This window comes from Heterodontus francisci, chromosome 4 (genome assembly GCF_036365525.1).
Source record: "Heterodontus francisci isolate sHetFra1 chromosome 4, sHetFra1.hap1, whole genome shotgun sequence".
NCBI lineage: Eukaryota > Metazoa > Chordata > Chondrichthyes > Heterodontiformes > Heterodontidae > Heterodontus > Heterodontus francisci.
This window is the reverse complement of record NC_090374.1, coordinates 5,028,684-5,056,604: the sequence shown is the minus strand read 5'-3', so window position 1 is coordinate 5,056,604 and position 27,921 is coordinate 5,028,684. Positions and strand designations below refer to the sequence as shown.

General features: G+C 48.0%; 1 protein-coding gene across 3 annotated transcripts in view; it reads left to right on the top strand.

Annotated features, from left to right (window-relative positions):
* Positions 1-27,921, top strand: part of spef2 (sperm flagellar 2) — an 849,051-nt gene that overhangs the window by 84,186 nt on the left and 736,944 nt on the right. For all 3 annotated transcript variants that reach the window (XM_068029096.1, XM_068029094.1, XM_068029095.1), the window contains one exon: positions 24,126-24,314. In XM_068029096.1, the coding sequence (XP_067885197.1) occupies positions 24,126-24,314 (189 nt within the window). The remainder of the gene's footprint in view (positions 1-24,125; positions 24,315-27,921) is intronic.

Sequence of the window (27,921 nt, the reverse complement as noted above, 5' to 3'; positions counted from 1 at the left end):
AGTCCCCACGCCTCATTACTCTTCATTGGACAGTCCTCACGCCTCATTACTCTTTGGACAGTTCCCACGCCTCATTACACTTCATTGGACAGTCCCCACGCCTCATTACTCTTCATTGGAGAGTCCTCATGCCTCATTACTTTTTGGACAGTCCTCACGCCTCATTACTCTTCTTTGGACAGTCCTCACGCCTCATTACTCTTTGGACAGTTCCCACGCCTCATTACACTTCATTGGACAGTCCCCACGCCTCATTACTCTTCATTGGAGAGTCCCCACGCCTCATTACACTTCATTGGACAGTCCCCACGCCTCAGTACTCTTCATTGGACAGTCCCCACGCCTCATTACACTTCATTGGACAGTCCTCATGCCTCATTACACTTCATTGGACAGTCCTCATGCCTCATTACACTTCATTGGACAGTCCCCATGCCTCATTACACTTCATTGGACAGTCCTCATGCTTCATTACACTTCATTGGACAGTCCTCATGCTTCATTACACTTCATTGGACAGTCCTCACGCCTCAGTACTCTTCATTGGACAGTCCTCACGCCTCAGTACTCTTCATTGGACAGTCCTCACGCCTCAGTACTCTTCATTGGACAGTCCCCATGCCTCATTACACTTCATTGGACAGTCCTCATGCCTCATTACACTTCATTGGATACTCCCCATGCCTCATTACACTTCATTGGACAGTCCCCACGCCTCATTACACTTCATTGGACAGTCCCCACGCCTCAGTACTCTTCATTGGACAGTTCCCATGCCTCATTACACTTCATTGGACAGTCCTCACGCCTCATTACTCTTCATTGGACAGTCCCCATGCCTCATTACTCTTCATTGGACAGTCCTCACGCCTCATTACTCTGCATTGGACAGTCCCCATGCCTCATTACACTTCATTGGACAGTCCTCACGCCTCATTACTCTTCATTGGACAGTCCTCACGCCACATTACTCTTCATTGGACAGTCCCCATGCCTCATTACACTTCATTGGACAGTCCTCATGCCTCATTACACTTCATTGGACAGTCCCCACGCCTCATTACACTTCATTGGACAGTCCTCACGCCTCATTACTCTTCATTGGACAGTCCCCACGCCTCATTACTCTTCATTGGACTGTCCCCACGCCTCATTACTCTTCATTGGACAGTCCCCACACCTCATTACTCTTCATTGGACAGTCCCCACGCCTCATTACTCTTCATTGGACAGTCCCCACGCCTCATTACACTTCATTGGACAGTCCTCATGCCTCATTACTCTTCATTGGACAGTCCCCACACCTCATTACTCTTCATTGGACAGTCCCCACGCCTCATTACTCTTCATTGGACAGTCCCCACGCCTCATTACACTTCATTGGACAGTCCTCATGCCTCTTTACTCTTCATTGGACAGTCCCCACACCTCATTACTCTTCACTGGACTGTCCCCACGCCTCATTACTCTTCTTTAGACAGTCCCTATTGTTTGATAAAAACAGCACAGCGGCAGTGAGAACTCAGTCGGTGAGCAGCTGGAAAGAGCGGGGGAAAAAAATCGTCGCAAACCACATTGAGAGCAGGGAAACGGAGAGTCGCCGGGGTGAGTATACAGGTAAGCTTTTAATAATCAAACACCATAGGCAAGCAGGTAGGTGATTGGTTTGGGAAGAAGCTACCTGTTTGGTGAGTATCTGGTAAGTGACTAAAGTAAGTAAAGTAGGTTAGTAACTAAAGTAAAGAGAAAGGTAAGTTTTTTATCTAGTAAGTAGTTTTTTTTAGGGAATCAATGTCCCTAAAGTAATTTAAGGGAGTAAATTATGGGTTAAGTCATGGTAGGGCAGCTTGGCAGCGTGCAGTGCTCCACCTGTGCAATGTCAGGGATACTTCCAATGTCCAGGGTGAACATGTGTGCAGGAAGTGTCTCCAGCTACAGCTACTCGAGATCTGTGTCTTTGATATGGAGCATCAGCTGCGGACACTGTGGGGCATCCGCGAGGCTGAGATTGCCGTGGACAGCACATGCAGGGAGTTGGTCACACCGCAGGTAAAGACTGCTCAGGTAGAAAGGGAATAGGTGACTGCCAGGCAGAGTAGAAGAACTAGGCAGGTAGTGCAGGAATCCCCTGGGTCCATCTCCCTATCTAACAGATTTTCCACTTTGGATACTGTTGGGGGAGATAGCTTCTCAGTGGAATGCAGCAAGAGCCAAGTCTGTGGCACCACGGGTGGTTCAGCTGCACAGGAGGGAAGGAAAAAGAGTGGGAGAGCTATAGTGATAGGGAATCTTAACGTAAGGGGTACAGATAGGTGTTTCTGTGGCCTCAAACGTGACTCCAGGATGGTATGTTGTCTCCCTGGTGCTCGGGTGAAGGATGTCACGGAGTGGCTGCAGGACATTCTGAAGGGGGAGGGTGAACAGTCAGAGGTCGTGGTTCACATAGGTACCAACGACATAGGTAGAAAGAGGGATGAGGTCCTGCAACAAGAATTTAGGGAGCTAGGTAGCAGATTAAAAAGCAGGACCTCAAAGGTTGTAATCTCTGGATTACTCCCGGTGCCACTTGCTAGTGAGTATTGGAATAGGAGGATAGAGCAATTGAATGCGTGGCTGAAGTGATGGTGCAGGAGGGAGGGCTTTAGTTTCCTGGATCACTGGGTCTGTTTCTGGCGAAGGTGGGACCCAAGTCGGATGGGTTGCACCTGAACTGGAACAGGACTCATATCCTTGCAGGGCGGCTTGCTAGTGCTGTTGGGGTGGGTTTAAACTAATTTGGCAGGGGGATGGGATACAGAGTTGAGGTACAGTAGGGGGTGATGCACAGCCAAATATAGAAGAGAAACTAAGTCAGTCTGGAAGGCAGAGCAAATATAGACCTGTTAAGGGACAAGCAAATAATGCAAGGTTGGATTGCATCTATTTTAACGCAAGGAGTCTTACAAGTAAGGCAGATGAATTGAGGGCATTGATTAACAGTTGGGAATATGATATTATTGCTATCAAAGGGACATGGTTGAGGGAAGAGCAGGACCGTCAGCTCAATATTCCAGGGTATAGAATATTCAAACATGACAAGGCAAGGTGTAAAAGAGGAGGTGGCATTGCACTGTTGATCAAGGAGTGAATTACAGCAGTAAGGAGGGATGATATCTTAGTAGGTTCCTCAAATGAGGCCATATGAGTAGAACTTAAAAACAAAAAGGGGACATTCACTTGGTTGGGAGTGTACTACAGGCCTCTAAACAGTGAGGGAGAGATAGAGGAGAAGATATGTCGGCAAATTTAGAGAGGTTTAAAAATAATAGTGGGGTAATAGGTGATTTCAACTTCCCCAATATTAATTGGGGTAGTTTTAGTGCAAAAGACTTGAAGGGGAATTCTTAAAGTTTATAGAAGAGAGCTTTTTGAGCCAGCAAGTAGAAATCTGCTATCTAGCTCCCTAAATTCTTGTTGCATTCTACCTATGTCGTTGGTACCAATGTTAACCACGACCTCTGACTGTTCACCCTCCCCCTTCAGAATGTCCTGCAGATGCTCCGTGACATCCTTGAGTCGAGTACCGGGGAGGCAACATACCATCCTGGTACTGGACCTAATCTTAGGGAATGAAGCCGGACAAGTGGTAGAACTGTCAGTGGAGGTGCATTTTGGGGATAGTGACTATAACTCTAAGATTTAAGGTAGTTATGGAAAAGGACAAAGATGGACTAGAAATAAAAGTACTGAATTGGGGAAAGGCCGATTTCAATTTGATAAAACAGGATCTGGCCAAAGTGGACTGGGAGCAGCTACTTGTAGGAAAGTCTACATCAGACCAGTGGCACTCATTCAAAGAAGAAATAGTGAGAGATCAGGGCCAACATGTTCCCGTACATGTGAAGGGTAGGACCAACAAGTCCAGGGAACCCTGGATGTCAAGGGATAGAGAGGATTGGATAAGGAAAAAAAGGAGGCTTATGGCAGAGTTAGGGGGCTGAAAACAGTGGTCGGGAAACTATTGGAAAAAATTCTGATGGACAGGATTAATCTCCACTTGGAGAGGCAAGTATCAATCAAGGATAGTTAGCATGGCATTGTCGGGGGAGATCATGTCCAACTAATTTGATTTAATTTTTCAAGGGGGTGAATAGGTGTGTAGATGAGGGTAAGGCAGTTGATGTAGTCTACATGGACTTCAGTAAGGCTTTTGATTGGGTCCCACATGGGAGATTGGTCAAGAAGGTCAGAGTCCATGGGATTCATGGCAAATTGGATCCAAAATTGGCTTTGTGGCAGGAGGCAGAGGATGATAGTCGAGGGTTGCTTTTACGAGTGGAAGCCTGTGACCAGTGGTGTACCACAGGGATCGGTGCTGGGACCCTTGCTGTTTGTAGTGTACATTAATGATTTAGATGAGGGAACTAAATGTAATATCACCAGATTTGCAGATGTCACAAAACTGGGGGAGAGGGTGAGTTGTGAGGAGGATGCAGGGAGGCTTCAGGGTGATTTGGACAAGTTGAGTGAGTGGGCAAATTTTTGGCAGATGCAGTATAATGTGGATAATTGTGAGGTTATCCACTTTGGTAGCAAAAACAGGAAGGCAGATTATTATCTGAATGGCTATAAACTGAGAGAGGGGAATATGCAACGAGACCTGGGTGTTCTTGTACACAAGTCGCTGAAGGTAAGCATGCAGGTGCAACAGGTGGTAAAAAAGGCAAATGGTATGTTGGCCTTCATAGCGAGAGGATTCGAGTTCAGAAGCAGAGATGTCTTGCTGCAATTATACAGGGCCTTGATGAGGCCACACCTGGAATATTGTGTGCAGTTTTGGTCTCCTTATCTGAGGAAGGATGTTCTTGCTATAGAGGGAGTGCAGCGAAGGTTTACCAGACTGAGTCCTGGGATGGTGGGACTGACGTATGTGGAGAGATTGAGTCGGTTCGGATTATATTTGCTGGAGTTCAGAAGAGTGAGGGGGATCTCATAGAAACCTATAAAATTCTGACAGGACTTGACAGGGTAGATGCAGGAAGGCTGTTCCCGATGGTGGGGGAGTCCAGAACCAGGGGTCATAGTCTAAGGATACAGAGTAAACCTTTCAGGACTGAGATGAGGAGAAATTTCTTCACCCAGAGAGTGGCGAGCCTGTGGAATTCTCTACCACAGAAAGCAGTTGAGGCCAAAACATTGTATGTTTTCAAAAAGGAGTTAGATATAGCTCTTGGGTTTAAAGGGATCAAAGGATATGGAGGGAAAGCGGGAACAGGTTATTGAGTTGGATGATCAGCCATAATCATAATGAATGGCGAAGCAGGCTCAAAGAGCTGAATGGCCTACTCCTGCTCCTATTTGCTATGTTTCTATGTAGACGTGAATATAGAAGTTCTGAACAGTAAGTTCGCAGATGACATGAAAATTGGTGGTGTAAATAGTGAGGAGGAAAGCCTTAGATTACAGGACGATATAGATGGACTGGTAAGATGGGCGGAGCAGTGGCAAATGGAATTTAATCCTAAGAAGTGTGAGGTGATGCATTTTGGGAGGACTAACAAGGCAAGAGAATATACAATGGATGGTAGGACCCTAGGAAGTACAGCGGGTCAGAGGGATCTTGGTATACTTGTCCATCGATCATTGAAGGCAGCAGCACAGGTAGATAAGGTGGTTAGGAAGGCATATCGGATACTTGCATTTATTAGTCGAGGCATAGAATATAAGAGCAGGGAGGTTATGATGGAGCTGTATAAAATGCTAGTTAGGCCACAGCTGGAGTACTGTGTACAGTTCTGGTCACCACACTATAGGAAGGATGTGATTGTACTGGAGAGGGTGCAGAGGAGATTCACCAGGATGTTGCCTGGGCTGGAGCATTTCAGCTATGAAGAGAGACTGGATAGAATAGGGTTACTTTCCTTAGAGCAGAGAAAGCTGAGTGGAGGCATGATTGAGATACACAAAATTATGATAGATAGGAAGAAACTTTTTCCCTTCGTGGAGGGGTGAATAACTAGGCGGCGTAGATTTAAAGTAAGGGGCAGGAGGTTTAGAGGGGATTTGAGGAGAAAAATATTCACCCAGAGGGTGTTTGGAATCTGGAACACACTGCCGGAAGGGGTGGTAGAGGCAGGAACCATCACAACATTTAACAAGTATTTAGATGAGGACTTGAAAAGCCATAGCATACAAGGCTACGGGCCAAGTGCTGGAAAATGGGATTAGAATAGTTAGGTGCTTGATGGCCGGCATGGACATGATGGGCCGAAGGGCCTGTTTCTGTGCTGTCTGACTCTGTGACTGTATTGGATGGTCATTGCCTGGCGCTTGTGTGGCCCGAATGTTACTTGCCACTTATCAGCCCGAGCCTGGATATTGTCCAGGTCTTGCTGCATTTCTACATGGACTGCTTCAGTATCTGAGGAGTTGCGAATGGTGCTGAACATTGTGCAATCATCAGCAAACATCCCCACTTCTGACCTTATGATTGAAGGAAAGTCATTGATGAAGCAGTTGATGATGGTTGGGCCTAGGACACTACACTGAGGAACTCCTGCAGTGATGTCTAGGAACTGAGATGATTGACCTCCAACAACCACAACCATCTTCCTTTGTGCGGGGTACGATTCCAACCAGCGGAAGGTTTTCCCCCTGATTCCCATTGACTCCAGTTTTGCTAGGGCTCTTTGATGCCATCCTCGGTCAAATGCTGCCTTGATGTCAAGGGCAGTCACTCTCACCTCACCTCTGGAATTCAGCTCTTTTGTCTATGTTTGAACCAAGGCTGTAATGAGATCAGGAGCTGAGTGGCCCTGGTGGAACCCAAACTGAGCTGGTTATTGCTAAGAAAGTGCTATTGATGGCACTGTTGATGATACCTTCAATCACTTTACTGATGATGTAGAGTAGACTGTTGGGGCGGTAATTGTCTGGGTTGGACTTTTGAGTATTTTGATTACAGGACATATCTTGTCGATTTTCCATATTCCTGGGTAGATGCCAGTGTTGTAGCTGTACTGGAACAGCTTGGCTGGGGATGCGGCACGTTCTGGAGCACAGGTCTTCAATACCATTGCCGGAATGTTGTCAGGGCCTATAGTTTGTGCAGTATCCAGTGCCTTCAGTCATTTCTTGAGATCTCGCGGAGTGAATCGAATTGGCTGAAGACTGACATCTGTGTTGCTGGGAACTTCAGGAGGAGGCCGAGATGGATCATTCACTTGGCATTTCTGGTTGAAGATTGTTGCAAATGCTTCGTCCTTGTCTTTTGCACTGATGTGCTGGGCTCCCCCATCATTGAGGATGGGGATATTTATGGAGCCTCCTCCTCCAGTTAGTTGTTTAATTATCCACCACCATTCACGACTGGATGTGGCAGGACTGCAGAGCTTCGATCTGATCTGTTTGTTGTGGGATCGCTTCAAATTCATTATATTGACATTAATATCAATACATATCAGGAAAAGTAAGGGCCCCAACATTGATCCCTGGGGAACTCCACTGCAAACCTTTTTCCAGCCTGAAATACATCCATTAACCACTACTCTTTGTTTCCTGTCACTCAGCCAGTTTCATATCCATGTTGCTACTGTCCCTTTTATTCCATAAGCTACAGGTTTGCTCACAAGTCTGTTGTGTGGCACTGTATCCAACTCCTTTTGAAAGTCCATGTACACCACATCAACAGCATTGCCCTCATTAGCCTTCTCTGTTACCTCCTCAAAAAACTCTAGCAAGTTAATTAACATGATTTTCCCTTAAGAAATCCATGCTGGCTTTCCTTAATTAACTCGCATTTGTCCATGTTACTGTTGATTTTGTCCCGAATTATTTTTTCTAGAAGTTTTCCCACCACCGAAGTTAAACGGTCTGGCCTGTAGTTGCTGGGCTTATCATTACACCCTTTTTTGAACAAGGGTGTAATGTTTGCAATTCTCCAGTCCTCTGGCACCACCCCCGAGTCTAAGGAAGACTGAAACATTATGGCCAGTGCCTCTGCGATTTCCACTCTCAATTCCCTCAGTATCCTTGGATGCAACTCATCTGGTCCTGGTGAATTATCCAATTTAAGTACAGACAGCCTATCTAATACTTCCTTATCAATTTTAAACCCCTCTAGTGTCTGACTTGCCTCCTCTTTCAACATTGCCTGGGTTGCAACTTCTTCCTTGGTAAAGACAGATGCAAAGTATTCATTTCGTTCCTCAGCTATGCTCTTTGCCTCCATGTGTAAATCCCCTTTCTAGTCCCTAATCGGCCCCACTCCTCCTCTTACTATTTATATGCCTGTAGGAAACTTTGGGATTTCACCTTTAATGCTAGCTGCCAGTCTCTTCATGCTCTCTCTTTGCTTCTCTTATTTGCTTTTTCACTTCCCCTCTGGACCGTCTATATTCAGCCTGGTTCTCAATAGTATTTTCTACCTGGCATCTGTCGTAAGCACAGTTATTATTATTTATCTTAATCTCTACCTCTTTTGTCATCCAGGGAGCTCTGGATTTGTTTACTTTTCCCCTTCGAGGGAACATACCTTGACTGTGCCCGAACTATCTCTTCTTTGAAGGTAGCCCATTGTTCATCTACCAGTCTTCCTGCCAGCTTTTGACTCCAATTTATTCGCCCCAGCTCCATTCTTACCCCATTGAAATTGGCCTTCCCCCAGTTAATTATTCTTACCCTGGATTGCTCTTTGTCCTTTTCCATAGTCAGCCTAAACCTTATGATACAATGATCATTGTCCCCTAAATGCTCTCCTACAAATACTTGATGCACTTGGCCCACCTCCTTCCCAAGAACCAGGTGTAGCAATCATAGAGTTATACAGCACAGAAACAGGCCCTTCGGCCCATCGTGTCTGTGCCAGCCATCAAGCACCTATCTATTCTAATGCCATTTTCCAGTACTAGGCCCATAGCCTTGTATGCTATGGCATTTCAAGTGCTCATCTAAAGCAGTGCCCCCTTTGTCTTTGGACTAGCAAAATACTGTTGTAGAAAATTTTCCTGAACACACTGTAGGAACGCTTGCCCCTCACTGCCCTTTACATTACTACTATCTCAGTCTTTCTTTGGATAATTAAAGTCCCCCATTATAACCACCCTATAATCTTTGCACCTCTCTTTAATTTCCTTGTAAATTTGTTCCTCCACATCCTTCCCACTTGTATAGACAACACCGAGCAATGTAACTGCACCTTTTTGTTACTTCGCTCTAACCAAAATGACTCTGTCCTCGACCCCTCTGGGACATCCTTTTTCTCCAGCACTGCAATGCTCTCCCCTCTCCCTTTTTTCCCTTTCCTATCTTTGCTGAACACCTTGTATCCAGGGGTAAGAATGGATCTGGGACGAATAAATTGGAGTTAAAGGTTGGCAGGAAAAACAGTAGCTGAACAATGGGCTCGCTTCAAAGAAGAGATAGTTTGGGCACAATCAAGGTATGTTCCCTTGAAGGGGAAACATAGGGCAAAGAAATCCAGAACTCCCTGGATGACAAAAGAGGTTATTACGACCGAGGTGGGAGCAGTGCGCTGTCTTTTCTAGTTCCACTTCTCCACAGGTCACAACATATATTTAAATGTTTACCCAGTTACCGATACGGTGAATCATAGCCTACTCTTTATCCCAGAAGAAAATACACCAACAGGTTTCTTTAATAAACAACAAAATTATCAGTTTATTATAAAACAAGACATAGCCATTAATGAAGCAAAACATCTACACACACAGTGAAATATGAAAGTTCCCTTTTACCCGAGCCCCTCATACACACACACACACACACACAGGTTAACCAGAAAAAAATTAGATTTTCTTTTCGGAGCTCTGTTACAATAAAAAAGACGAAAAAGAATACTTTGGCCAAATACTTGCTAATTCTTGAAGACGAAAAATGGATGTGGAAAGATGTCAGTTGTCCCTTTTTTGGTTTGGTGTCCCAAATACACACAGATGGCTGCCACTGGGATCCTTTTCTGGAGCAATTTGTTCAGGCAGCGTTGAGAATTCATCTGGCAGGTTTTTCCAGCGTTTCAGGAGAAATGCGGGCAACTGGGGTTTCAGGCAGGCCTTTCAGGAGGATTACATCAGTTTCTCTTTTTCTTACACTAGCTTCTAGGAGTTTCTCAAAGAGATGGAAAAACTGGCAAGTTTTTCAAAGAGATGGAGCAGGCCTCAGCCTGGGGAGCTTTGTCCTTCAGGTTGATTTTTAAAACTCCAACTGACTGTCCAAAGCAAAACCAAAGCAATATCTCAAGAGTCAAGCCTCCTGATCCCCGTAAATCCCGATCTGTCACTTCTCTGTAAACATTATCTCCAAGTCAAAATGTCCCTGCTGGGTATTTATCTGAAGAAAGGTGACTTCCAGAAAAGGTTGTTTACAAACCAAGTCCAAAAGACCATATGATGACCTCTTTTTCAAAAAGGCACCAAGCCCAGCATCTATGGAATCCTTTTTTCAGTTTTAAAGCATAAGTCCTCAAAATTTAACAATAAATGGAAGTCCTTTCGCAACAAGGTTATTTCAGAAAATAAAAGCTCATGGTGTAGGGGGCAACATATTGGCATGGATAGAAGATTGGTTAGCTGACAGGAAACAGAGTAGGCATAAATGGGTCATTTTCTGGTTGACAAGATGTACCGAGTGGTGTAACACAAGGATCTGTGTTGGGGCCTCAATTTTTTACAATTTATATAAATAACTTAGATGAAGGAACCGAAGGTATGGTTGCTAAATCTGCTGATGACACAAAGATAGAACAAAGAAAATTACAGCACAGGAACAGGCCCTTCGGCCCTCCAAGCCTGCGCTGATCCAGATCCTCTAGCTAAACATGTCGCCTATTTTCTAAGGGTCTGTATCTCTTTGCTTCCTGCCCATTCATGTATCTGTCTAGATACATCTTAAAAGACGCTATCGTGCCCGCGTCTACCACCTCCGCTGGCAACGCGTTCCAGGCACCCACCACCCTCTGCGTAAAGAACTTTCCACGCATATCCCCCCTAAACTTTTCCCCTCTCACTTTGAACTCGTGACCCCTCGTAATTGAATTCCCCACTCTGGGAAAAAGCTTCTTGCTATCCACCCTGTCTATACCTCTCATGATTTTGTACACCTCAATCAGGTCCCCCCTCAACCTCCATCTTTCTAATGAAAATAATCCTAATCTACTCAACCTCTCTTCATAGCTAGTGCCCTGTATACCAGGCAACATCCTGGTGAACCTCCTCTGCACCCTCTCCAAAGCATCTACATCCTTTTGGTAATGTGGCGACCAGAGCTGCATGCAGTATTCCAAATGTGGCCGAACCAAAGTCTTATACAACTGTAACATGACCTGCCAACCTGGGTACTGCCTGTGTGGAGTTTGCAAGTTCTCCCTGTGTCTGCGTGGGTTTTCTCCGGGTGCTCCGGTTTCCTCCCACAAGCCAAAAGACTTGCAGGTTGGTAGGTAAATTGGCCTTTATAAATTGTCACTAGTATAGGTAGGTGGTAGGGAAACAAAGGGACAGGTGGGGATGTTTGGTAGGAATATGAGATTAGTGCAGGATTAGTATAACTGGGTGGTTGATGGTCGGCACAGACTCAGTGGGCCGAAGGGCCTGTTTCAGTGCTGTATCTCTAATCTAAAAAAAAACCCTTGTACTCAATACCCCGTCCGATGAAGGAAAGCATGCCGTATGCCTTCTTGACCACTCTATTGACCTGCGTTGCCACCTTCAGGGAACAGTGGACCTGAACACCCAAATCTCTATGTACATCAATTTTCCCCAGGACTTTTCCATTTACTGTATAGTTCACTCTTGAATTGGATCTTCCAAAATGCATCACCTCGCATTTGCCCTGATTGAACTCCATCTGCCATTTCTCTGCCCAACTCTCCAATCTATCTATATTCTGCTGTATTCTCTGACAGTCCCCTTCACTATCTGCTACTCCACCAATCTTAGTGTCGTCTGCAAACTTGCTAATCAGACCACCTATACTTTCCTCCAAATAGGTAGGAAAGTAACTTGAGAAAAGAACATTAGGAGGCTACAAAAGGATATAGATAGGTTAAGTGAGAGGGCAAAGACCTGGCAAATGGAGTATAATGTGGGACAGTGTGAAATTGTCCACTTTAGCAGGAAGAATAACAAAGAAGCATATTATCTAAATGGTGAGAGATTGCAGAGCTCTGAGATGCAGAGGAATCTGGGTGTCCTAGTGTATGAATCGGAAAAGGTTAGTATGCAGGTACAGCACATAATTAGGAAAGCTAATAGAATGTTATTATCGCAAGGGGAATTGAATACAAAAGTAGGGAAATTATGCTTGAGTTATACGGGGCATTGGTGAGACCACATCTGGAGTACTGTGTACAGTACTGGTCTCCTTATTTGAGGAAGGATGTAAATGCATTGGAGGCAGTACAGAGAAGGTTTACTAGACTAATACCTGGAATGGGCGGGTTGTCTTATGAGGAAAGGTTGGACAGACTAGGCTTGTATCTGCTGGAATTTAGAAGAGTAAGAGGTGACTTGATTGAAACGTGTAAGATCCTGAGGGGTCTTGACAGGGTGGATGTGGAAAGGATGTTTCCCCTTGTGGGAGAATCTAGAACTAGGGGTCACTATTTAAAAATAAGGGGTCGCCCATCTAAGACAGAGATGAGGAGAAATTTTGTTTCTCTCAGAGGGTTGTGAGTCCTTGGAACTCTTCCTCAAAAGGTGGTGGAAGCAGAGTCTTTGAATATTTTTAAGGCAGAGGTAGATAGATTCTTGATAAGCAAGGGAATGGAAGGTTACCGGGGTAGGTGGAAATGTGGAGTAATCAGTTCAGCCATGAACTTATTGAATGGCAGAGCAGGCTCGAGGGGCCGAGTGGCCTACTCCTGCTCCTAGTTCGTGTGTTCGTATGTAAGGTAGAAATTAAGATAAAGAATAAAAATGTGCTTATGTCAGATGCCAGATAGATAATACTATTGAGAACCTGGCTGAATATAAAAGGTTCAGGGGGGAACTGAAAAAGTAAATAAGAGAAGCAAAGGGAGGGTATGAAAAGAGACTGGTAGTTAACATAGAAGAAAATCCCAAAGTTTGCTACAGACAGTGGTATCAGACCCACCGGCCGTCCATGTTTCCGCTTTAAAGACGTCTGTAAACACGACATGACATCCTGTGACACTGATCACAAGTCGTGGGAGTCAGTTGCCAGTGATCGCCAGAGCTGGTGGGCAAGGTTGAACAACCTGCCATCTGGTCTTGTGTGGAGGAAAATTCCTTCTTCAGAAGACTTGAACGCATGTGAGAGCAGCAGGGAGAAGAAGATCCCAAACAGTGTGGGTGCGAGAACACAGCCCTGTTTCACGCCACTCAGGATAGGAAAGGGGTCTGATGAGGCGCCGCTATGCTGAATTGTGCCTTTCATATTGTCATAGAATGAGGTGATGATACTTAGTAGCTTTGGTGGACATCCGATCTTTTATAGTAGTCTGAAGAGACCACGTCTGCTGACGAGGTCAAAGGCTTTGGTGAGATCAATGAAAGCAACGGAGAGGGGCATCTGTTGTTCACGGCATTTCTCCTGTAACTGGCGAAGGGAGAACAGCATGTCAATGGTGGATCTTTCTGCTCGAAAGCCACACTGTGCCTCAGGGTAGACACGCTCAGCCAGCTTCTGGAGCCTGTTTAAAGCCTGTTTAGGTCAGATGATCGGCGCAACATCGAGGGCCGAAGGGCCTGTACTGCGCTGTAATATTCTAAAAAAAAAAGTGACTCAAGCGAAGACTTTCTCCATTATGCTGAGCAGGGCGATTCCACGGTAGTTGTTGCAGTCACCTTGTTCTTAGAGGGTGATGATATTGGCATCGTGCATGTCCTGTGGTACTGCTCCCTCGTCCCAGCACAGGCGAAGCAGTTCATACATTGCTGAAAGTATAGCAGGCTTGGCACTCTTGATTATTTCAGGGGTAATGCCGTCCTTCCCAGGGGCTTTTCCGCTTGCTAGAGAGTCAATGGCATCACTGAGTTCCGATTTTGTTGGCTGTACGACCAGCTCATCCATGACTGGCAGAGACTGGGCTGCATTGAGGGCAGTCTCAGTGACAACATTTTCCCTGGAGTACAGTTCTAGGTAGTGCTCAACCCAGCAGTCCATTTGCTTGCATTGGTCGGTGGTTGTGTCCCCTGATTTAGATTTGAGAGGGGCGATCTTCTTGATGGTTGGCCCAAAAGCTCTCTTAATGTCATCATACATTCCTCTGATGTTTCTGGTGTCTGAGGCCAGCTGAATATGACTGCATAGGTGTTGCCAGTGTTCATTTGCACAGCGCCTGGCTGTTCTTTGTGCAGCACTTCAAGCTGCTTTAAGTGCTACGGATGTTAACTCGCTGGGGGCTTTCTTGTAGTTCAACAGTGCAATGCACTTAGCGGCTATGACAGGTTCCAGCTCTTCAAAGTGAGATTGAAACCCAGTCTGCATTCCGCTTCACACGTTTGCCATAGGTGGTCATTACTGAGTCATAGATGGCGTCTCTGATGTGGGCCCACTTGGTCTCTGCATCCCCTGTGGGAGTGTTTTGAAGGGCTTTTTCACGTGAATTGAGAAACTTACGTAACAGCTGTGGATAAGAAATTCTGCTCGTGTTCATGCGCGGACAGCCCTTCTTCTTGGAGTGATGCAGCTTCTTTGGTTTGAGTCTAACCTTGCTGCACACCAGGGAGTGGTCGGTGTCGCAGTCCGCATTCATAAATCCATGTTGACGATGCCCAATCAGACCATTATTATCCAAGTGTCCATTTATCATATCCTTTAGAATGGATAGAATCGTCTGTTACCTTCCTGGAACAGAGTGGACCTGTGAGGCGAACGCCGAGAGCGGAGCCTATAAATCGAGCCCGAGGATTGAGGCCCAGTCTCTTATCTTCCGGGAGCGTAGTGGAACTCTTCCAGCGCGCCGGAGTATTGAAAAAAAGAAAAAGAATAGCCAACAGTGACGTCAGAGGAGCTGCAAGGTGATTGGTTGGGTGCGTCACTGCTGTTAGTGCATTTAATATCTTAAAAAAAAAATAAGGGGTAAGTTTTTTTTGTTGAAATAAAAACCTCTGGTGATAAGGTGAGTGCTACTAAAGTGTTTTTTTAATCCAGTGCAGTTTATTAAGGACTTTCGATTGGAGTGGGTGAAACAAGGCCCCAATGTAATTAGTATTTTTTTAATTAAGGGAGTAACTAATTGATCTAAGGGTAAGTCATGACAGGAGAGCTCAGCTCCGTGATAGGCTCCTCCTGCGCTATGTGGGAAATCAGGGATGCTTCCTGGTCCCTGATGACCATGTGTGCAGAAAGTGTATCCATCTGCAGCTACTGACTACCCGCATTACGGAGCTGGAGGTGTGGGTGGATTCACTGTGGAGCATCTGCGATGCTGAGGATGTCATGGATAGCACGTTTAGTGAGGTGGTCAAACTGCAGGTAATGGCTGCACAGGCAGAAAAGGGATGGGTGACCACCAGACAGAGTAGTAGGTGCAGGCAGGTAGTGCAGGAGTCCCCTGTGGCCATTCCCCTCTCAAACAGAAAAACCGCTTTGGATACTGTGCGGGGGGAGATGACCTCCCAGGGGAAAGCAGCAACAGCCAAGTTTGTGGCACCACGGAGGGCTCTGCTGCACAGCAGGGAAGGAAAAGGGGTGGAAGAGCTATAGTGATAGGGGATTCTATCGTAAGGGGTGCAGATAGGCGTTTCTGTGGCCGCAAATGAGACTCCAGGATGGTATGTTGCCTCCCTGGTGCTAGGGTCAAGGATGTCTCGGAGCGGCTGCAGGACATTCTGAAAGGGGAGGGTGAGCAGCCAGAGGTCGTGGTCCATATTGGTACTAACGACATAGTCAGGAAGAGAGATGAAGTCCTGCAAAGTGAATATAGGGAGTTAGGCAGAAGGTTAAAAAGCAGGACCTATAGGGTTGTAATCTCAGGATTACTCCCTGTGCCACATGCTAGTGAGGGTAGGAATAGGAGGATAAGGCAAATGAATGTGTGGCTGAAGAGCTGGTGCAGGCGGGAGGGCTTCAGCTACTTAGATCATTGGGATCTCTTCTGGTGCAGAGGTGAACTGTACAAGAGGGACTGGTTGCATCTGAACTGGAAGGGGACCAATATCCTTGCGGGGAGGTTTGCTAGTACCACTCGGGAGGGTTTAAACTAGTCTGGCAGGAGGGTGGGTCCCAAAGTTGTAGTCTCTCCGATGAGATAGTTGAGGCAAATGTAGAGGTTAAAGCAAGCAAGTCCAGTAGGCAGGCCGGGCAGGAGCAGGACAGGGAGCGTGGAAGGTCTGGTAGGCTAAACTGCATTTACTTTAATGCAAGAAGCCTTACAGGTAAGGCAGATGAACTCAGAGCATGGATCGGTACATGGGATTGTGATATTATAGCTATTACGGAAACGTGGTTGAGGGATGGGCAGGATTGGCAGCTCAGTGTCCTTCCGGCGTGACAGAGGTGGAGCTAAGAGAGGAGGGGGAGTTGCATTATTGATTAGGGAGGACATCACGGCAGTACTTAGAGAGGATATCCCGGGGGGAACATCCAGCGAGGCCATCTGGGTAGAACTTAGAAATAAGAAAGGGGTGATCACTTTGATGGGATTATACTAAAGGCCCTCCAATAGTCAGAGGGAATTGGAGGAGCATATATGTAGGGAAATCACAGATAGGTGTAGAAATTATAGGGTTGTAATAGTAGGTGATTTTAACTTCCCTAATATTGACTGGGACTGCCTTAGTGCTAAGGGATCAGATGGGGAAGAATTTAAGTGTGTCCAGAATAGTTTTCTAAAGCAGTATGTGGATGGCCCTACTAGAGAAGGGGCTACACTTGACCTCCTCTTAGGAAATGAGGATGGGCAGGTGGTTGATGTGTCAGTGGGGGACCACTTTGGGACCAGTGACCATAACTCTATTAGCTTCATGATAGTTATGGAAAAGGATAGGACTGGTCCTCAGGTTGAATTTCTAAATTGGGGGAAGGCTAATTTCGATGGCGTCAGACAGGAACTCTCAAAAGTTGAATGGGAGAGGTTGTTTACAGGTAAAGGGACATCTTGCAAGTGGGAGGTGTTTAAAAGTGAGATGGGAAGAGTTCAGGGCCAGCATGTTCCTGTTAGATGGAAGGGCAAGGCTGGCAAGTTTAGGGAACCTTGGTTGACGAGGGATATTGAGGGTCTGGTCAGGACAAAGAAGGAGGCATATGTCAGGTATAGGCAGCTGGGATCAAGCGACTCCCTCGAGGAGCATAGGGGATGTAGGAATACACTTAAGGAAAATAGGAGGGCGATAAGGGGCCATGAGATTCCCCTGGCAGATAAGATAAAGGAGAATCCTAAAAGATTTTATAAGTATATTAAGAGTAAAAGGGTAGCTAGGGAGAGAGTAGGTCCCCTTAAGGATCAGTCTGGTAATCTGTGTGTGGAACCACGGGAAATGGGCGAGGTCTTAAATGAATACTTCTCATCTGTATTTACCGCGGAGAAGGTCATGGAAGCTAGTGAGTTCAAGGGAGGGAACAGCGATATCCTGGAGCATATCAACATTACAAAGGAGGAGTTGTTGGAGCTTTTGAAGCTCATTAAGGTGGATAAATCCCAAGGGCCTGACCAGGTGTAACCTAGGATGCTATGGGAAGCAAGCGAGGCGATTGCTGGGGCCCTGGCAGAGATCTTTGTATCATGGTTAGCCACGGGTGAGGTACCGGAAGACTGGAGGATAGCTAATGTTGTGCCTTTATTTAAGAAGGGCAGCAGGGATAAGCCAGGGAACTACAGGCCGGTGAGCCTTACATCAGTGGTGGGAAAGTTATTGGAAAAGATTCTGAGAGACAGGATTTATATGCATTTGGAAAGGCACGGTATGATTAGGGATAGTCAGCATGGCTTTGTGCGTGGGAAATCATGTCTCACGAATTTGATTGAGTTTTTTGAGGAGGTGAACAAGAGGATTGACGAGGGCAGGGCGATGGACGTTGTCTACATGGACTTTAGCAAGGCCTTTGACAAGGTCCCGCATGGTAGGCTGGACCGGAAAGTTCGAACACATGGGATCCAGGGTGAGCGAGCAAATTGGATACAAAATTGGCTTGGTGATAGGAGGCAGAGGGTGGTAATGGAGGGTTGTTTTTCAGATTGGAGGCCGGTGATCAGTGGTGTGCCGCAGGGATCGGTGCTGGGCCCTCTGTTGTTTGTCATATATATTAATGACTTGGATGTGAATGTAGGGGGCATGATTAGTAAGTTTGCAGATGACACCAGATCAACTGGGAAAGTGGGCAAGGGATTGGCAAATGGAATTTAACACAGACAAGTGTGAAGTGATGCATTTTGGGAAGTTAAACCAGGGCAGGACATATACAGTGAATGGCAGGGCTCTGGGGAGTGTTGTTGAGCAGAGAGACCATGAGGTGCAAGTACATAGTTCCCTGAAAGTGACAACACAGGTAGACAGGGTGGTGAAGAAGGCGTATGGCATGCTTGCCTTCATCGGCTGAGACATCGAGTACAAGAGTTGGGACGTCATGTTACTGTTGTACACGACGTTGGTTAGGCCGCATTTGGAGTAGTGTGTGCAGTTCTGGTCGCCGCACTACGGGAAAGATGTGATTAAGATAGAGAGGGTGCAGAAAAGATTCCCAAGGATGTTGCCTGGTTTGGATGGCTTGAATTGTAAAGAGAGATTGGATAGGCTGGGTCTGTTTTCCCTGGAGCGAAGGAGTATGAGAGGGGACATGATAGAGGTATATTAAATTATGAGAGGCATCGATAGGGTAGATAGCCAGAGTCTGTTTCTCATGGTAGGGGTGACTAAAACTAGGGGGCATAGATTTAAGGTGAGAGGGAGGAGGTTTAAAGGGGATCAGAGGGGTAATTTTTTCATACAAAGAATAGTGGGTATCTGGAATGAGCGAAAAGCAAAATACTGCGGATGCTGGAAATCTGAAATAAAAACAAGAAATGCTGGAACCACTCAGCAGGTCTGGCAGCACCTGTGGAAAAAGAAGCAGAGTTAACGTTTCGGGTCAGTGACCCTTCTTCGGAACTGACAAATATTAAAAATGTCACAGGTTCTAAGCAAGTGAGGTGGGGGTGGGGCAAGAGGTAACAAAGGAGAAGGTATAGATTGGACAAGGCCACATAGCTGACCAAAAGGTCATGGAGCAAAGGCAAACAATATGTTAATGGTGTGTTGCATTAGTACAGAAAAGGTGTTAACGGACTGAAAATTGAACAGCAGCAAGTGCAAACATGAAAAAAAACAGTGGGTAAGCAAACTGAACAAACTAAGATGAAATGAAATAAATGCAAAAAAAGATTGTAAAAAAGAAAAAACAACTAAAAATGAAAGTAAAATGGGGGGCTGTCATGCTCTGAAATTATTGAACTCAATGTTCAGTCCGGCAGGCTGTAGTGTGCCTAATCGGTAGATGAGATGCTGTTTCTCGAGCTTGCGTTGATGTTCACTGGAACACTGCAGCAATCCCAGGACAGATATGAGCATGAGAGCAGGGGGGGAGTGTTGAAATGGCAAGCAACCGGAAGCTCAGGGTCCTGCTTGCGGACTGAGCGGAGGTGTTCTGCAAAGCGGTCACCCAGTCTGCGCTTGGTCTCCCCAATGTAGAGGAGACCACATTGTGAGCAGCGAATACAGTATACTACATTGAAAGAAGTACAAGTAAATCGCTGCTTCACCTGAAAGGAGTGTTTGGGGCCTGGGATAATGAAATGAGGAGAGAGGAGGTAAATGGGCAGGTACTACACCTCCTGCGATTGCAGGGGAAGGTGCCGTGGGAAGGGGATGAGGTGGTGGGGGTAATGGAAGAGTGGACCAGGGTGTCGCGGAGGGAACGATCCCTTCGGAATGCTGACCAGGGAAGGGAGGGGAAGTTGCGTTTGGTCCATTTCCGCCACCTCCAGCGTGATGCCACTACCAAACGGTTATGGGTTTATGGGGTGTGTGGGGGTGGGGAGGGGGTGTGGTTATGGGTTTATGGGGTTTGTGGCGGTTGGGAGGGGGTTTATGAGGTGTGTGGGGGTTGGGAGGGGGGTTATGGGTTTATGGGATTTGTGGGGGTTGGGAGGGGGGTTATGGGTTTATGGGATTTGTGGGGGTTGGGAGGGGGAGTTATGGGTTTATGGGGTGTGTGGGGGTGGGGAGGGGGTGTGGTTATGGGTTTATGGGGTTTGTGGCGGTTGGGAGGGGGTTTATGAGGTGTGTGGGGGTTGGGAGGGGGGTTATGGGTTTATGGGATTTGTGGGGGTTGGGAGGGGGGTTATGGGTTTATGGGATTTGTGGGGGTTGGGAGGGGGAGTTATGGGTTTATGGGGTGTGTGGGGGTTGGGAGGGGGTTTATGGGGTGTGTGGGGGTTGGGAGGAGAGGGTTGTGGGTCTATGGGGTGTGTGGGGGTTGGGAGGGGGATTATGGGGTGTGTGAGGGCTGGGAGGGAGTTTATGGGTGTATGGGGGTTTATGGGGCGTGGGGGTTGGGAGGGGGGTTATGGGCTGCATGGGGGTTGGGAGGGGGTTTATGGGGTGCGTGGGGGTTGGGAGGGGGTTTATGGGGTGCGTGGGGGTTGGGAGGGGGGTTATGGGGTGCGTGGGGGTTGGGAGGGGGTTATGGGGTGTGTGGGGGTTGGGAGGGGGTTTATGGGGTTTGTGGGGGTTGGGAGGGGGTGTGGGGGTTGGGAGGGGGGGTTCTGGGGTGTGTGGGGGTTGGGAGGGGGGGGTTATGGGTTTATGGGGTGTGTGGGAGTAGGGAGAGGGTTTATGGGGGTTGGGAGGGGTGTTGATAGGGTTTGTGAGGGCTGGGAGGGAGTTTATGGGGTGTATGGGGGTTTATGGGGCGTGGGGGTTGGGAGGGGGTTTATGGGGTGCGTGGGGGTTGGGAGGGGGTTTATGGGGTGCGTGGGGGTTGGGAGGGGGGTTATGGGGTGCGTGGGGGTTGGGAGGGGGTTATGGGGTGTGTGGGGGTTGGGAGGGGGTTTATGGGGTTTGTGGGGGTTGGGAGGGGGTTTATGGGGTGTGGGGGTTGGGAGGGGGGGTTCTGGGGTGTGTGGGGGTTGGGAGGGGGGGTTATGGGTTTATGGGGTGTGTGGGAGTAGGGAGGGGGTTTATGGGGGTTGGGAGGGGTGTTGATAGGGTTTGTGGGGGTTGGCAGGGGGTTTATGGGGTGTGTGGGAGTTTATGGGGTGTGTGGGAGTTGTGAGGGGGTTTATAGGTTGGGAGGGGGTTTATGGCGTTTGTTGGAGTTGGGAGGAGGGGGTTATGGGAGTTTATGGGATTTGTGGGGGTTGGGACTGGGGGTTATGGGTTTATGGGATGTGTGGGGGTTGGGAGGGGGTTTGTCGGGGTTGGGAGGGGTGGGTTATGGGCTTATGAGGTGTGGGGGTTGGGAGGGGGTTTGTGTGTTTGTGGGGGTTGGGAGGTGGGGTTATGGGTTTCTGGGATTTGTGGGGGTTGGGAGGGGGAGGTATGGGTTCATGGGGTGTGTGGGGTTTGGGAGGGGGGGGTATGGGTTTATGGGGTGTGTGGGGGTTTTGAGGGGGGTTTATGGGGTGTGTGGGGGTTGGGAGGGGGGGTTATGGGTTTATAAGGTGTGTGGGGGTTGGGAGGGGGGGTTATGGGTTTATGGGGTGTGTGGGAGTTGTGAGGGGGTTTATGGGGTGTGTGGGGGTTGGGAGGGGGTTTATGGCGTTTGTTGGAGTTGGGAGGAGGGGGTTATGGGAGTTTATGGGGTGTGTGGGGGTTGGGACTGGGGGTTATGGGTTTATGGGATGTGTGAGGGTTGGGAGGGGGTTTGTCGGGGTTGGGAGGGGTGGGTTATGGGCTTATGAGGTGTGTGGGGGTTGGGAGGGGGTTTGTGGGGGTTGCGAGGGGGTTTATGTGTTTGTGGGGGTTGGGAGGTGGGGTTATGGGTTTATGGGATTTGTGGGGGTTGGGAGGGAGAGTTATGGGTGTGTGGGGTTTGGGAGGGGGGGATATTAGTTTATTGGGGGCGTGGGGGTTTTGAGGGGGGTTTATGGGTTGGGAGGGGGGGTTATGGGTTTATAAGGTGTGTGGGGGTTGGGTGGGAGGGTTATGGGTTTATGGGGTGTGTGGGGGGTTGGGAGGGGGGTTTATGGGTTTATGGGGTGTGTGGGGGTTGGGAGGGGGGTTATGGGTTTATGGGGTGAGTGGGGGTTGTGAGGGGGTGTTATGGGCTAATGGGGTGTGTGGGGGTTGGGAGGGGGGTTATGGGTTTATGGGGTGTGTGGGGGTTGGCGGGGGGGGTTATGGGTTTGTGGGGGGTTGAGAGGGGGGTTTATGGGGTGAGTGGGGGTTGGGAGGGGGTTTATGGGGTGTGGGGGTTGGGAGGGGGGGTTTGTGGCGGTTGGGAGGGGGTTTATGGGATTTGTGGGGGTTGGGAGAGGGATTATGGGGTGTTTGGGGGTTGGGAGAATGGTTATGGGGTGTTTGGGGGTTGGGAGAGGAGTTATGGGGTGCGTGGGGGTTGGGAGAGGAGTTATGGGGTGCGTAGGGGTTGGGAGAGGGGTTATGGGGTGCGTGGGGGTTGGGAGAGGGGTTATGGGGTGCGTGGGGGTTGGGAGAGGGGTTATGGGGTGCGTGGGGGTTGGGAGGGGGCTAATGGGGTGCGTGGGGGTTGGGAGGGGGCTAATGGGGTGCGTGGGGGTTGGGAGGGGGTGTATGGGGTGCGTGGGGGTTGGGAGGGGGTTCTGGGGGGTGTGGGGTTTGGGAGGGGGTTTATGGGGTGTGGGGGTTTTGAAGGGGGGGTTCTGGGGTGTGGGGGTTGGGAGGGGTGGTTATGGGTTTATGGGGGGTGTGGGAGTTGGGAGGGGGTTTGTGGGGGTTAGGAGGGGGGCATATGGGTTTATGGGGTGTGTGGGAGTTGGGAGGGGGTTTATGGGGATCGGGAGGGGTGTTTATAGGGTTTGTGGGGGTTGGCAGGGGGTGTGTGGGAGTTTATGGGGTGTGAGAGTTGTGAGGGGGTTTATGGGGTGTGTGGGGGTTGGGAGGTGGTTTATGGCGTTTGTTGGAGTTGGGAGGAGGGGGTTATGGGTTTATGGGGTGTGTGGGGGTTGGGACGGGGGTTTATGGGATGTGTGGGGGTTGGCAGGGGGTTTGTGGGGGTTGACAGGGGGTTTGTGGGGTTTGGGAGGGGGTTTATGGGTTTGTGGGGGTTGAGAGTTGGGGTTATGGGTTTATGGGATTTGTGGGTGTTGGGAGGGGGAGTTATGGGTTCATGGGGTGTGTGGGGTTTGGGAGGGGGGTATATGGGTTTATGGGGTGTGTGGGGGTTGGGATGGGGGTTTATGGGTGTGTGGGGGTTGGGAGGGGGGTTTATGGATTTGTGGGGTGTGTGGGGGTTGGGAGGGGGTTTACGAGGTGTGTGGCGGTTGGGAGGCGGTTTATGGGATTTGTGGGGGTTGGGAGGGGGGAGTTATGGGTTTATGGGGTGTGGGGGTTGGGAAGGGATTTATGGCGTGTGGGGGTTGGGAGGTGTTTATGGGTTGTGTGGGGGTTGTGAAGGGGGATTATGGGTTTATGGGGTTGGGTGGGGTGTGTGGGGGTTTGGAGGGGGGATTATGGGTTTATGGAGTTTGTGGCGGTTGGGAGGGGACTTATGAGTTGTGTGGGGGTTGGGAGGGGCTTTATGGGTTTATGGGGTGTGGGGGTTGGGAGGGGGGATTATGGGTTTGCGGAGTGTGGGGGTTGGGAGGTGGGATTATGGGGTGTGTGGGGGTTGGGATGGGGGATTATGGGTATGTGGGGGTTGGGATGGGGGATTATGGGTGTGTGGGGGTTGGGATGGGGGATTATGGGTGTGTGGGGGTTGGGAGGGGGGATTATGGGTTTCTGGGGTGTGTGGGGTTTAGTTGGGGGGATTATGGGTTTATGGGGTGTGAGGGGGTTTGTGGGGGTTTGGAGGGGGCGGTTGTAAGGTGTGTGGGGGTTATGGCTGTGTGGTGATTATGGTGTGTGTGGGGGTTGGGTGCGTTGGGTGGTTGAGTGTGAGGTGGGTATATTATGTTGGTGGGCTGTGCTGGTGAGCAATGGGTCTATGCTAGTTGATATAACAGCCTGTGAGAGCTGGTGTTGACCCTGTGCCCCTATCCTTGACTCTAGCAAGTGTATCGAGAGGAACAGCTGGTTAATAGGCTGATGCGTCAGTCACTCCAGGAGCGGCGGATTGCTGTCCAGCTGATGCAAGTGCGGCAGGAGAAACAGGTCATTGTGCAAAATCGCATCTTTCGGGAGAAACAGTATGAGGTGATGCGATTGCAGGAGTTCTACGAGGCGCTGGACAGGGAAGCGGTATGTCGTCTTGTATTAACTCTCACTTTCATAAATCATGGTATCTTAACTTAGGAGGCCATTTGGTTCATCATGCTTATGACAGCTCTTTGAAAAACTGTCCAATTTAGTCCCTCACCACAGCCTTGTCCCCTTAACCATGCAAATTAGTTTTCCAAGTTCCACTTGCCTTTTGAGAGTTCATTTCAGATCTTAAAAACTCTCTGCCTGAAATAATGGAGAGTATTCCACCACACTCCTGACTTGTGTCTTGTAGATGATGGATGGTGGACAGACTTTGTGGAGTCGGGAGGTGGGTTACTTGCCGCAGAATTCCCAGTCTGCTTTTGAGCCACAGTATTCCTAAAATGTCGTGCCCAGAGTTGTACACAATACCCCAGCTGGGGCCTAACAAGTGATTTTACAGGTTTAATGTGACTTCCTAGCTTTTATATTTGCTGTCCCTATTTACAAAGCCAAGGATGTCATAAGCTTTGTTAACTGCCTTCTCAACACCCCCAGGGCCCTCTGCTCTTGCACCCCTCTCTCATTAGTACCAGTTAGGTTATACTGCCTCTCCATGTTGTGCATCACTTCACACTCAGCTGCATTAAATTGCATCTGCGAGGAGCTTTGAAATGGTACTCCCAATACACAAGTCCAGATCATTTATATATAACAGGAAAAGCAGGTAAAGTCCTAATATCAACCCCTGGTGGACCCCACCATCCATTCACCACTATATTCTGTCCACTATCTCTCAACCAATTATGTACTCTAGTTACCATTGTTTCTTTAATACCATGTACTACTATTTTCTGCTAAAGTCTAGTATGTGGTACTTCATCAAATGTCTTTTGAAAATCCATATATAAAATATCTACTGCACAAACTTCATCAATCCTCTTCGTTACTTCATCAACGCTATCAGGTTAACTAGACACAATTTGCGTTCAACAAACCTGTACTGGTTGTCCCTCATTAACCCATGCTTCTCCAAGCAAGAACTTATACCAAGTCCTAGTTAGACCACACCTGTGAGAGTAGTTCTGGGCACCACACCTTAGGAAAGATATATTGGCCTTAGAGGGAGTGCAGTATGAAGAGAGATTACACAGACTGGGGTTATAATTCCCTGGAATTTTGAAGCTTAAGAGTTTATTTAATTGAAGTTTTCAAGATATTAAAGGTAGATCGAGAGAAACGATTTCCACTGGTTGGGAGGGTCTAGGACTTGGAGGCAGAGTCTAAAAATTAGAGCCAGCCTTTCAGGAGTGTAATTAGGAAACACTTCCATCCACAAAGGGTGGTAGAAGTTTGGAACTCTTCCACAAACAGCAATTGATGCTGGATCAATTGGTCATTTTAAATCTGAGATTGATAGATTTTCATTATACAAAGGTATTCAGGGATATTGGGCAAAGGTGGATATATGGAGTTAGGTCAAAGATCAGCCATGATCTCATTGAGTGGTGGAACAGAAATAGGAGCTGGAGTCGGCCATTAGGCCCCTCGAGCCTGCTTCATCATTTAATAAGATGATGGCTGATCTGATTGTGGCCTCAACTCCACTTTCCTGACTGTCCCCCCCCATAACCCTTACTCCCTTATAGATGAAAAATCGGTCTAACTCAGCCTTGAATATATTGAATGACCCAGCCTCCACTGCTCTCTGGGAAGAGAATTCCAAAGATTAACAATCCTCTGAGAGAAGAAATTCCTCCTCATCGCCGTCTTAAATGGGAAACCCCTTATTTTGAAACTGTGCCCCCTAGTTATAAACATCCTCTCAGCATCTACCCTGTCAAACCCCCTCAATCTTCTATGTTTCAATAAGATCACCTCTCATTCTTCTAAACTCCAATAAGTATAGACCTAACCTGCTCAACCTTTCCTTATAAAACAAGCCCTTCATCCCTGAAGTCAACCTATTGAACCTGCTCTGAACTGCTTCCAATGCAAGTAAGGAGACCAAAACTGTATGCAGTACTTCAGGTGCAGTTTCACCAATGCCTTATACAGCTGTAGCAAGACTTCCCTACTTTTATAATCCATCTCCCTTGCAATAAATGCTTACATTTCCATTTGCCTTCCTAATTACTTGCTGTTCCTGCATGCTAACTTTTTGTGATTCATGTACAAGAATACCCAGATCCCTCTGTACTGCAGCATTCTGCAGTCTCTCTCCATGTAAATCATGTTCTGCTTTCCTGTTCTTCCCATCACCCCAAACTCACATGAAACTCCTTCTGTCAAATTTTTGCCTATTCACTTAACCTATCTTTTTTTTAATTCATTCATGGGATGTGGGCATTGCTGGCTAGGACCTTGAGAAGGTGGTGGTGAGCTGCCTTCTTGAACCGCTGCAGTCCATGTGGGGTAGGTACATCCGCAGTGCTACTAGGAAGGGAGTTCCAGGATCTTGACCCAGCGACAGTGAAGGAATGGCATGTAAACCGTGGCACGGAGTCAACTCCCCTTTGGCCCCTTTATTCCCTTCACCCACTTGATCCTGGCCGTCACGTGGGACTAAGTCCTCTTAATTCAGGCTCAGGCTGGGTGATTGGGATATCGGGGTTACAGGAGAGCCACCCTCCACCTAATCCACCGGCTATGGTTAATGGCTTAGTACAAGGAGGAGGAAACTCAGTCCTTTCTTTAACTATCAATTTACTTTATTCACGTTGTTGTACAATGTAACTTATACACTTGATTAGACAAAAGCATGCAACTTAATCTGGGTTATACAGTTTATGACAAAGCTAGCTAGAATCGATACGCACACCCACTAGGTTCCTCTGACCTTCCCTGACCTAGTCACAGAAAACAAAGGATAATACCCGAAAAAGGGGAGAGCTGACGCTGGCCAGGCGTTCCATTCTCTCTCTCTTTTACGTCGTCGCCGCGTTGCTCACGCAGGGTCTTCCACTTCCTCGATGGTTGGTCTCCTTAGTTTCTCGCTGGCTCTATGCCCGAGATTCTTCATACTTATTCTCTTTCTTATCTCTTCGAGCTGTGCTGTCTCTTTCCTGTTGGTTTAGGCCTGCTCACCTCATTCGTATTTTCTCCTTATTGGCCCAGGCCCAAGGATCCCGGTATCACTCCGTGTCCAAGTAAGGCTCTATTCTTGTGATCTCTCCCTTGTCTTTCACATAAATTAATTAGGTCAAACTGGTTTTTACAAGCACAGGCCAGTGTCTGAGCTCAAGTTACTTAAGTTCACAAGCTATTCAGCAGTTTGTAACAGACTCAGAACTTCTTGCGGCCCCTGGCCAACAGGCGATATAGTTCCAAGTCAGGATGGTGTGTGGTTTGGAGGGGAGCTTGCAGATTGTGGTGTTCCCATGTATCTGCCGTCCTTCTCCTTCTAGGTGGGAGCGGTCGTGGGTGGTGCTGCCTAAGGAGCCTTGGTGCAGTGTTGTGCATTTTGTAGATGGTACACACTGCTGCCACTGTGCTTCGGCGGTGGAGGGAGTGACTGTTTGTTTGTGGATGGGGTGTCAAATCAAGCTATGTCCTGGATGGTGCTGTCGAGCTTCTTGAATGTTGTTGGAGCTGCACCCATCCAGGTAAGTGGAGAGTATTCCATCACACTCCTGTCCTGTGCCTTGTAGATGGTGGACAGGCT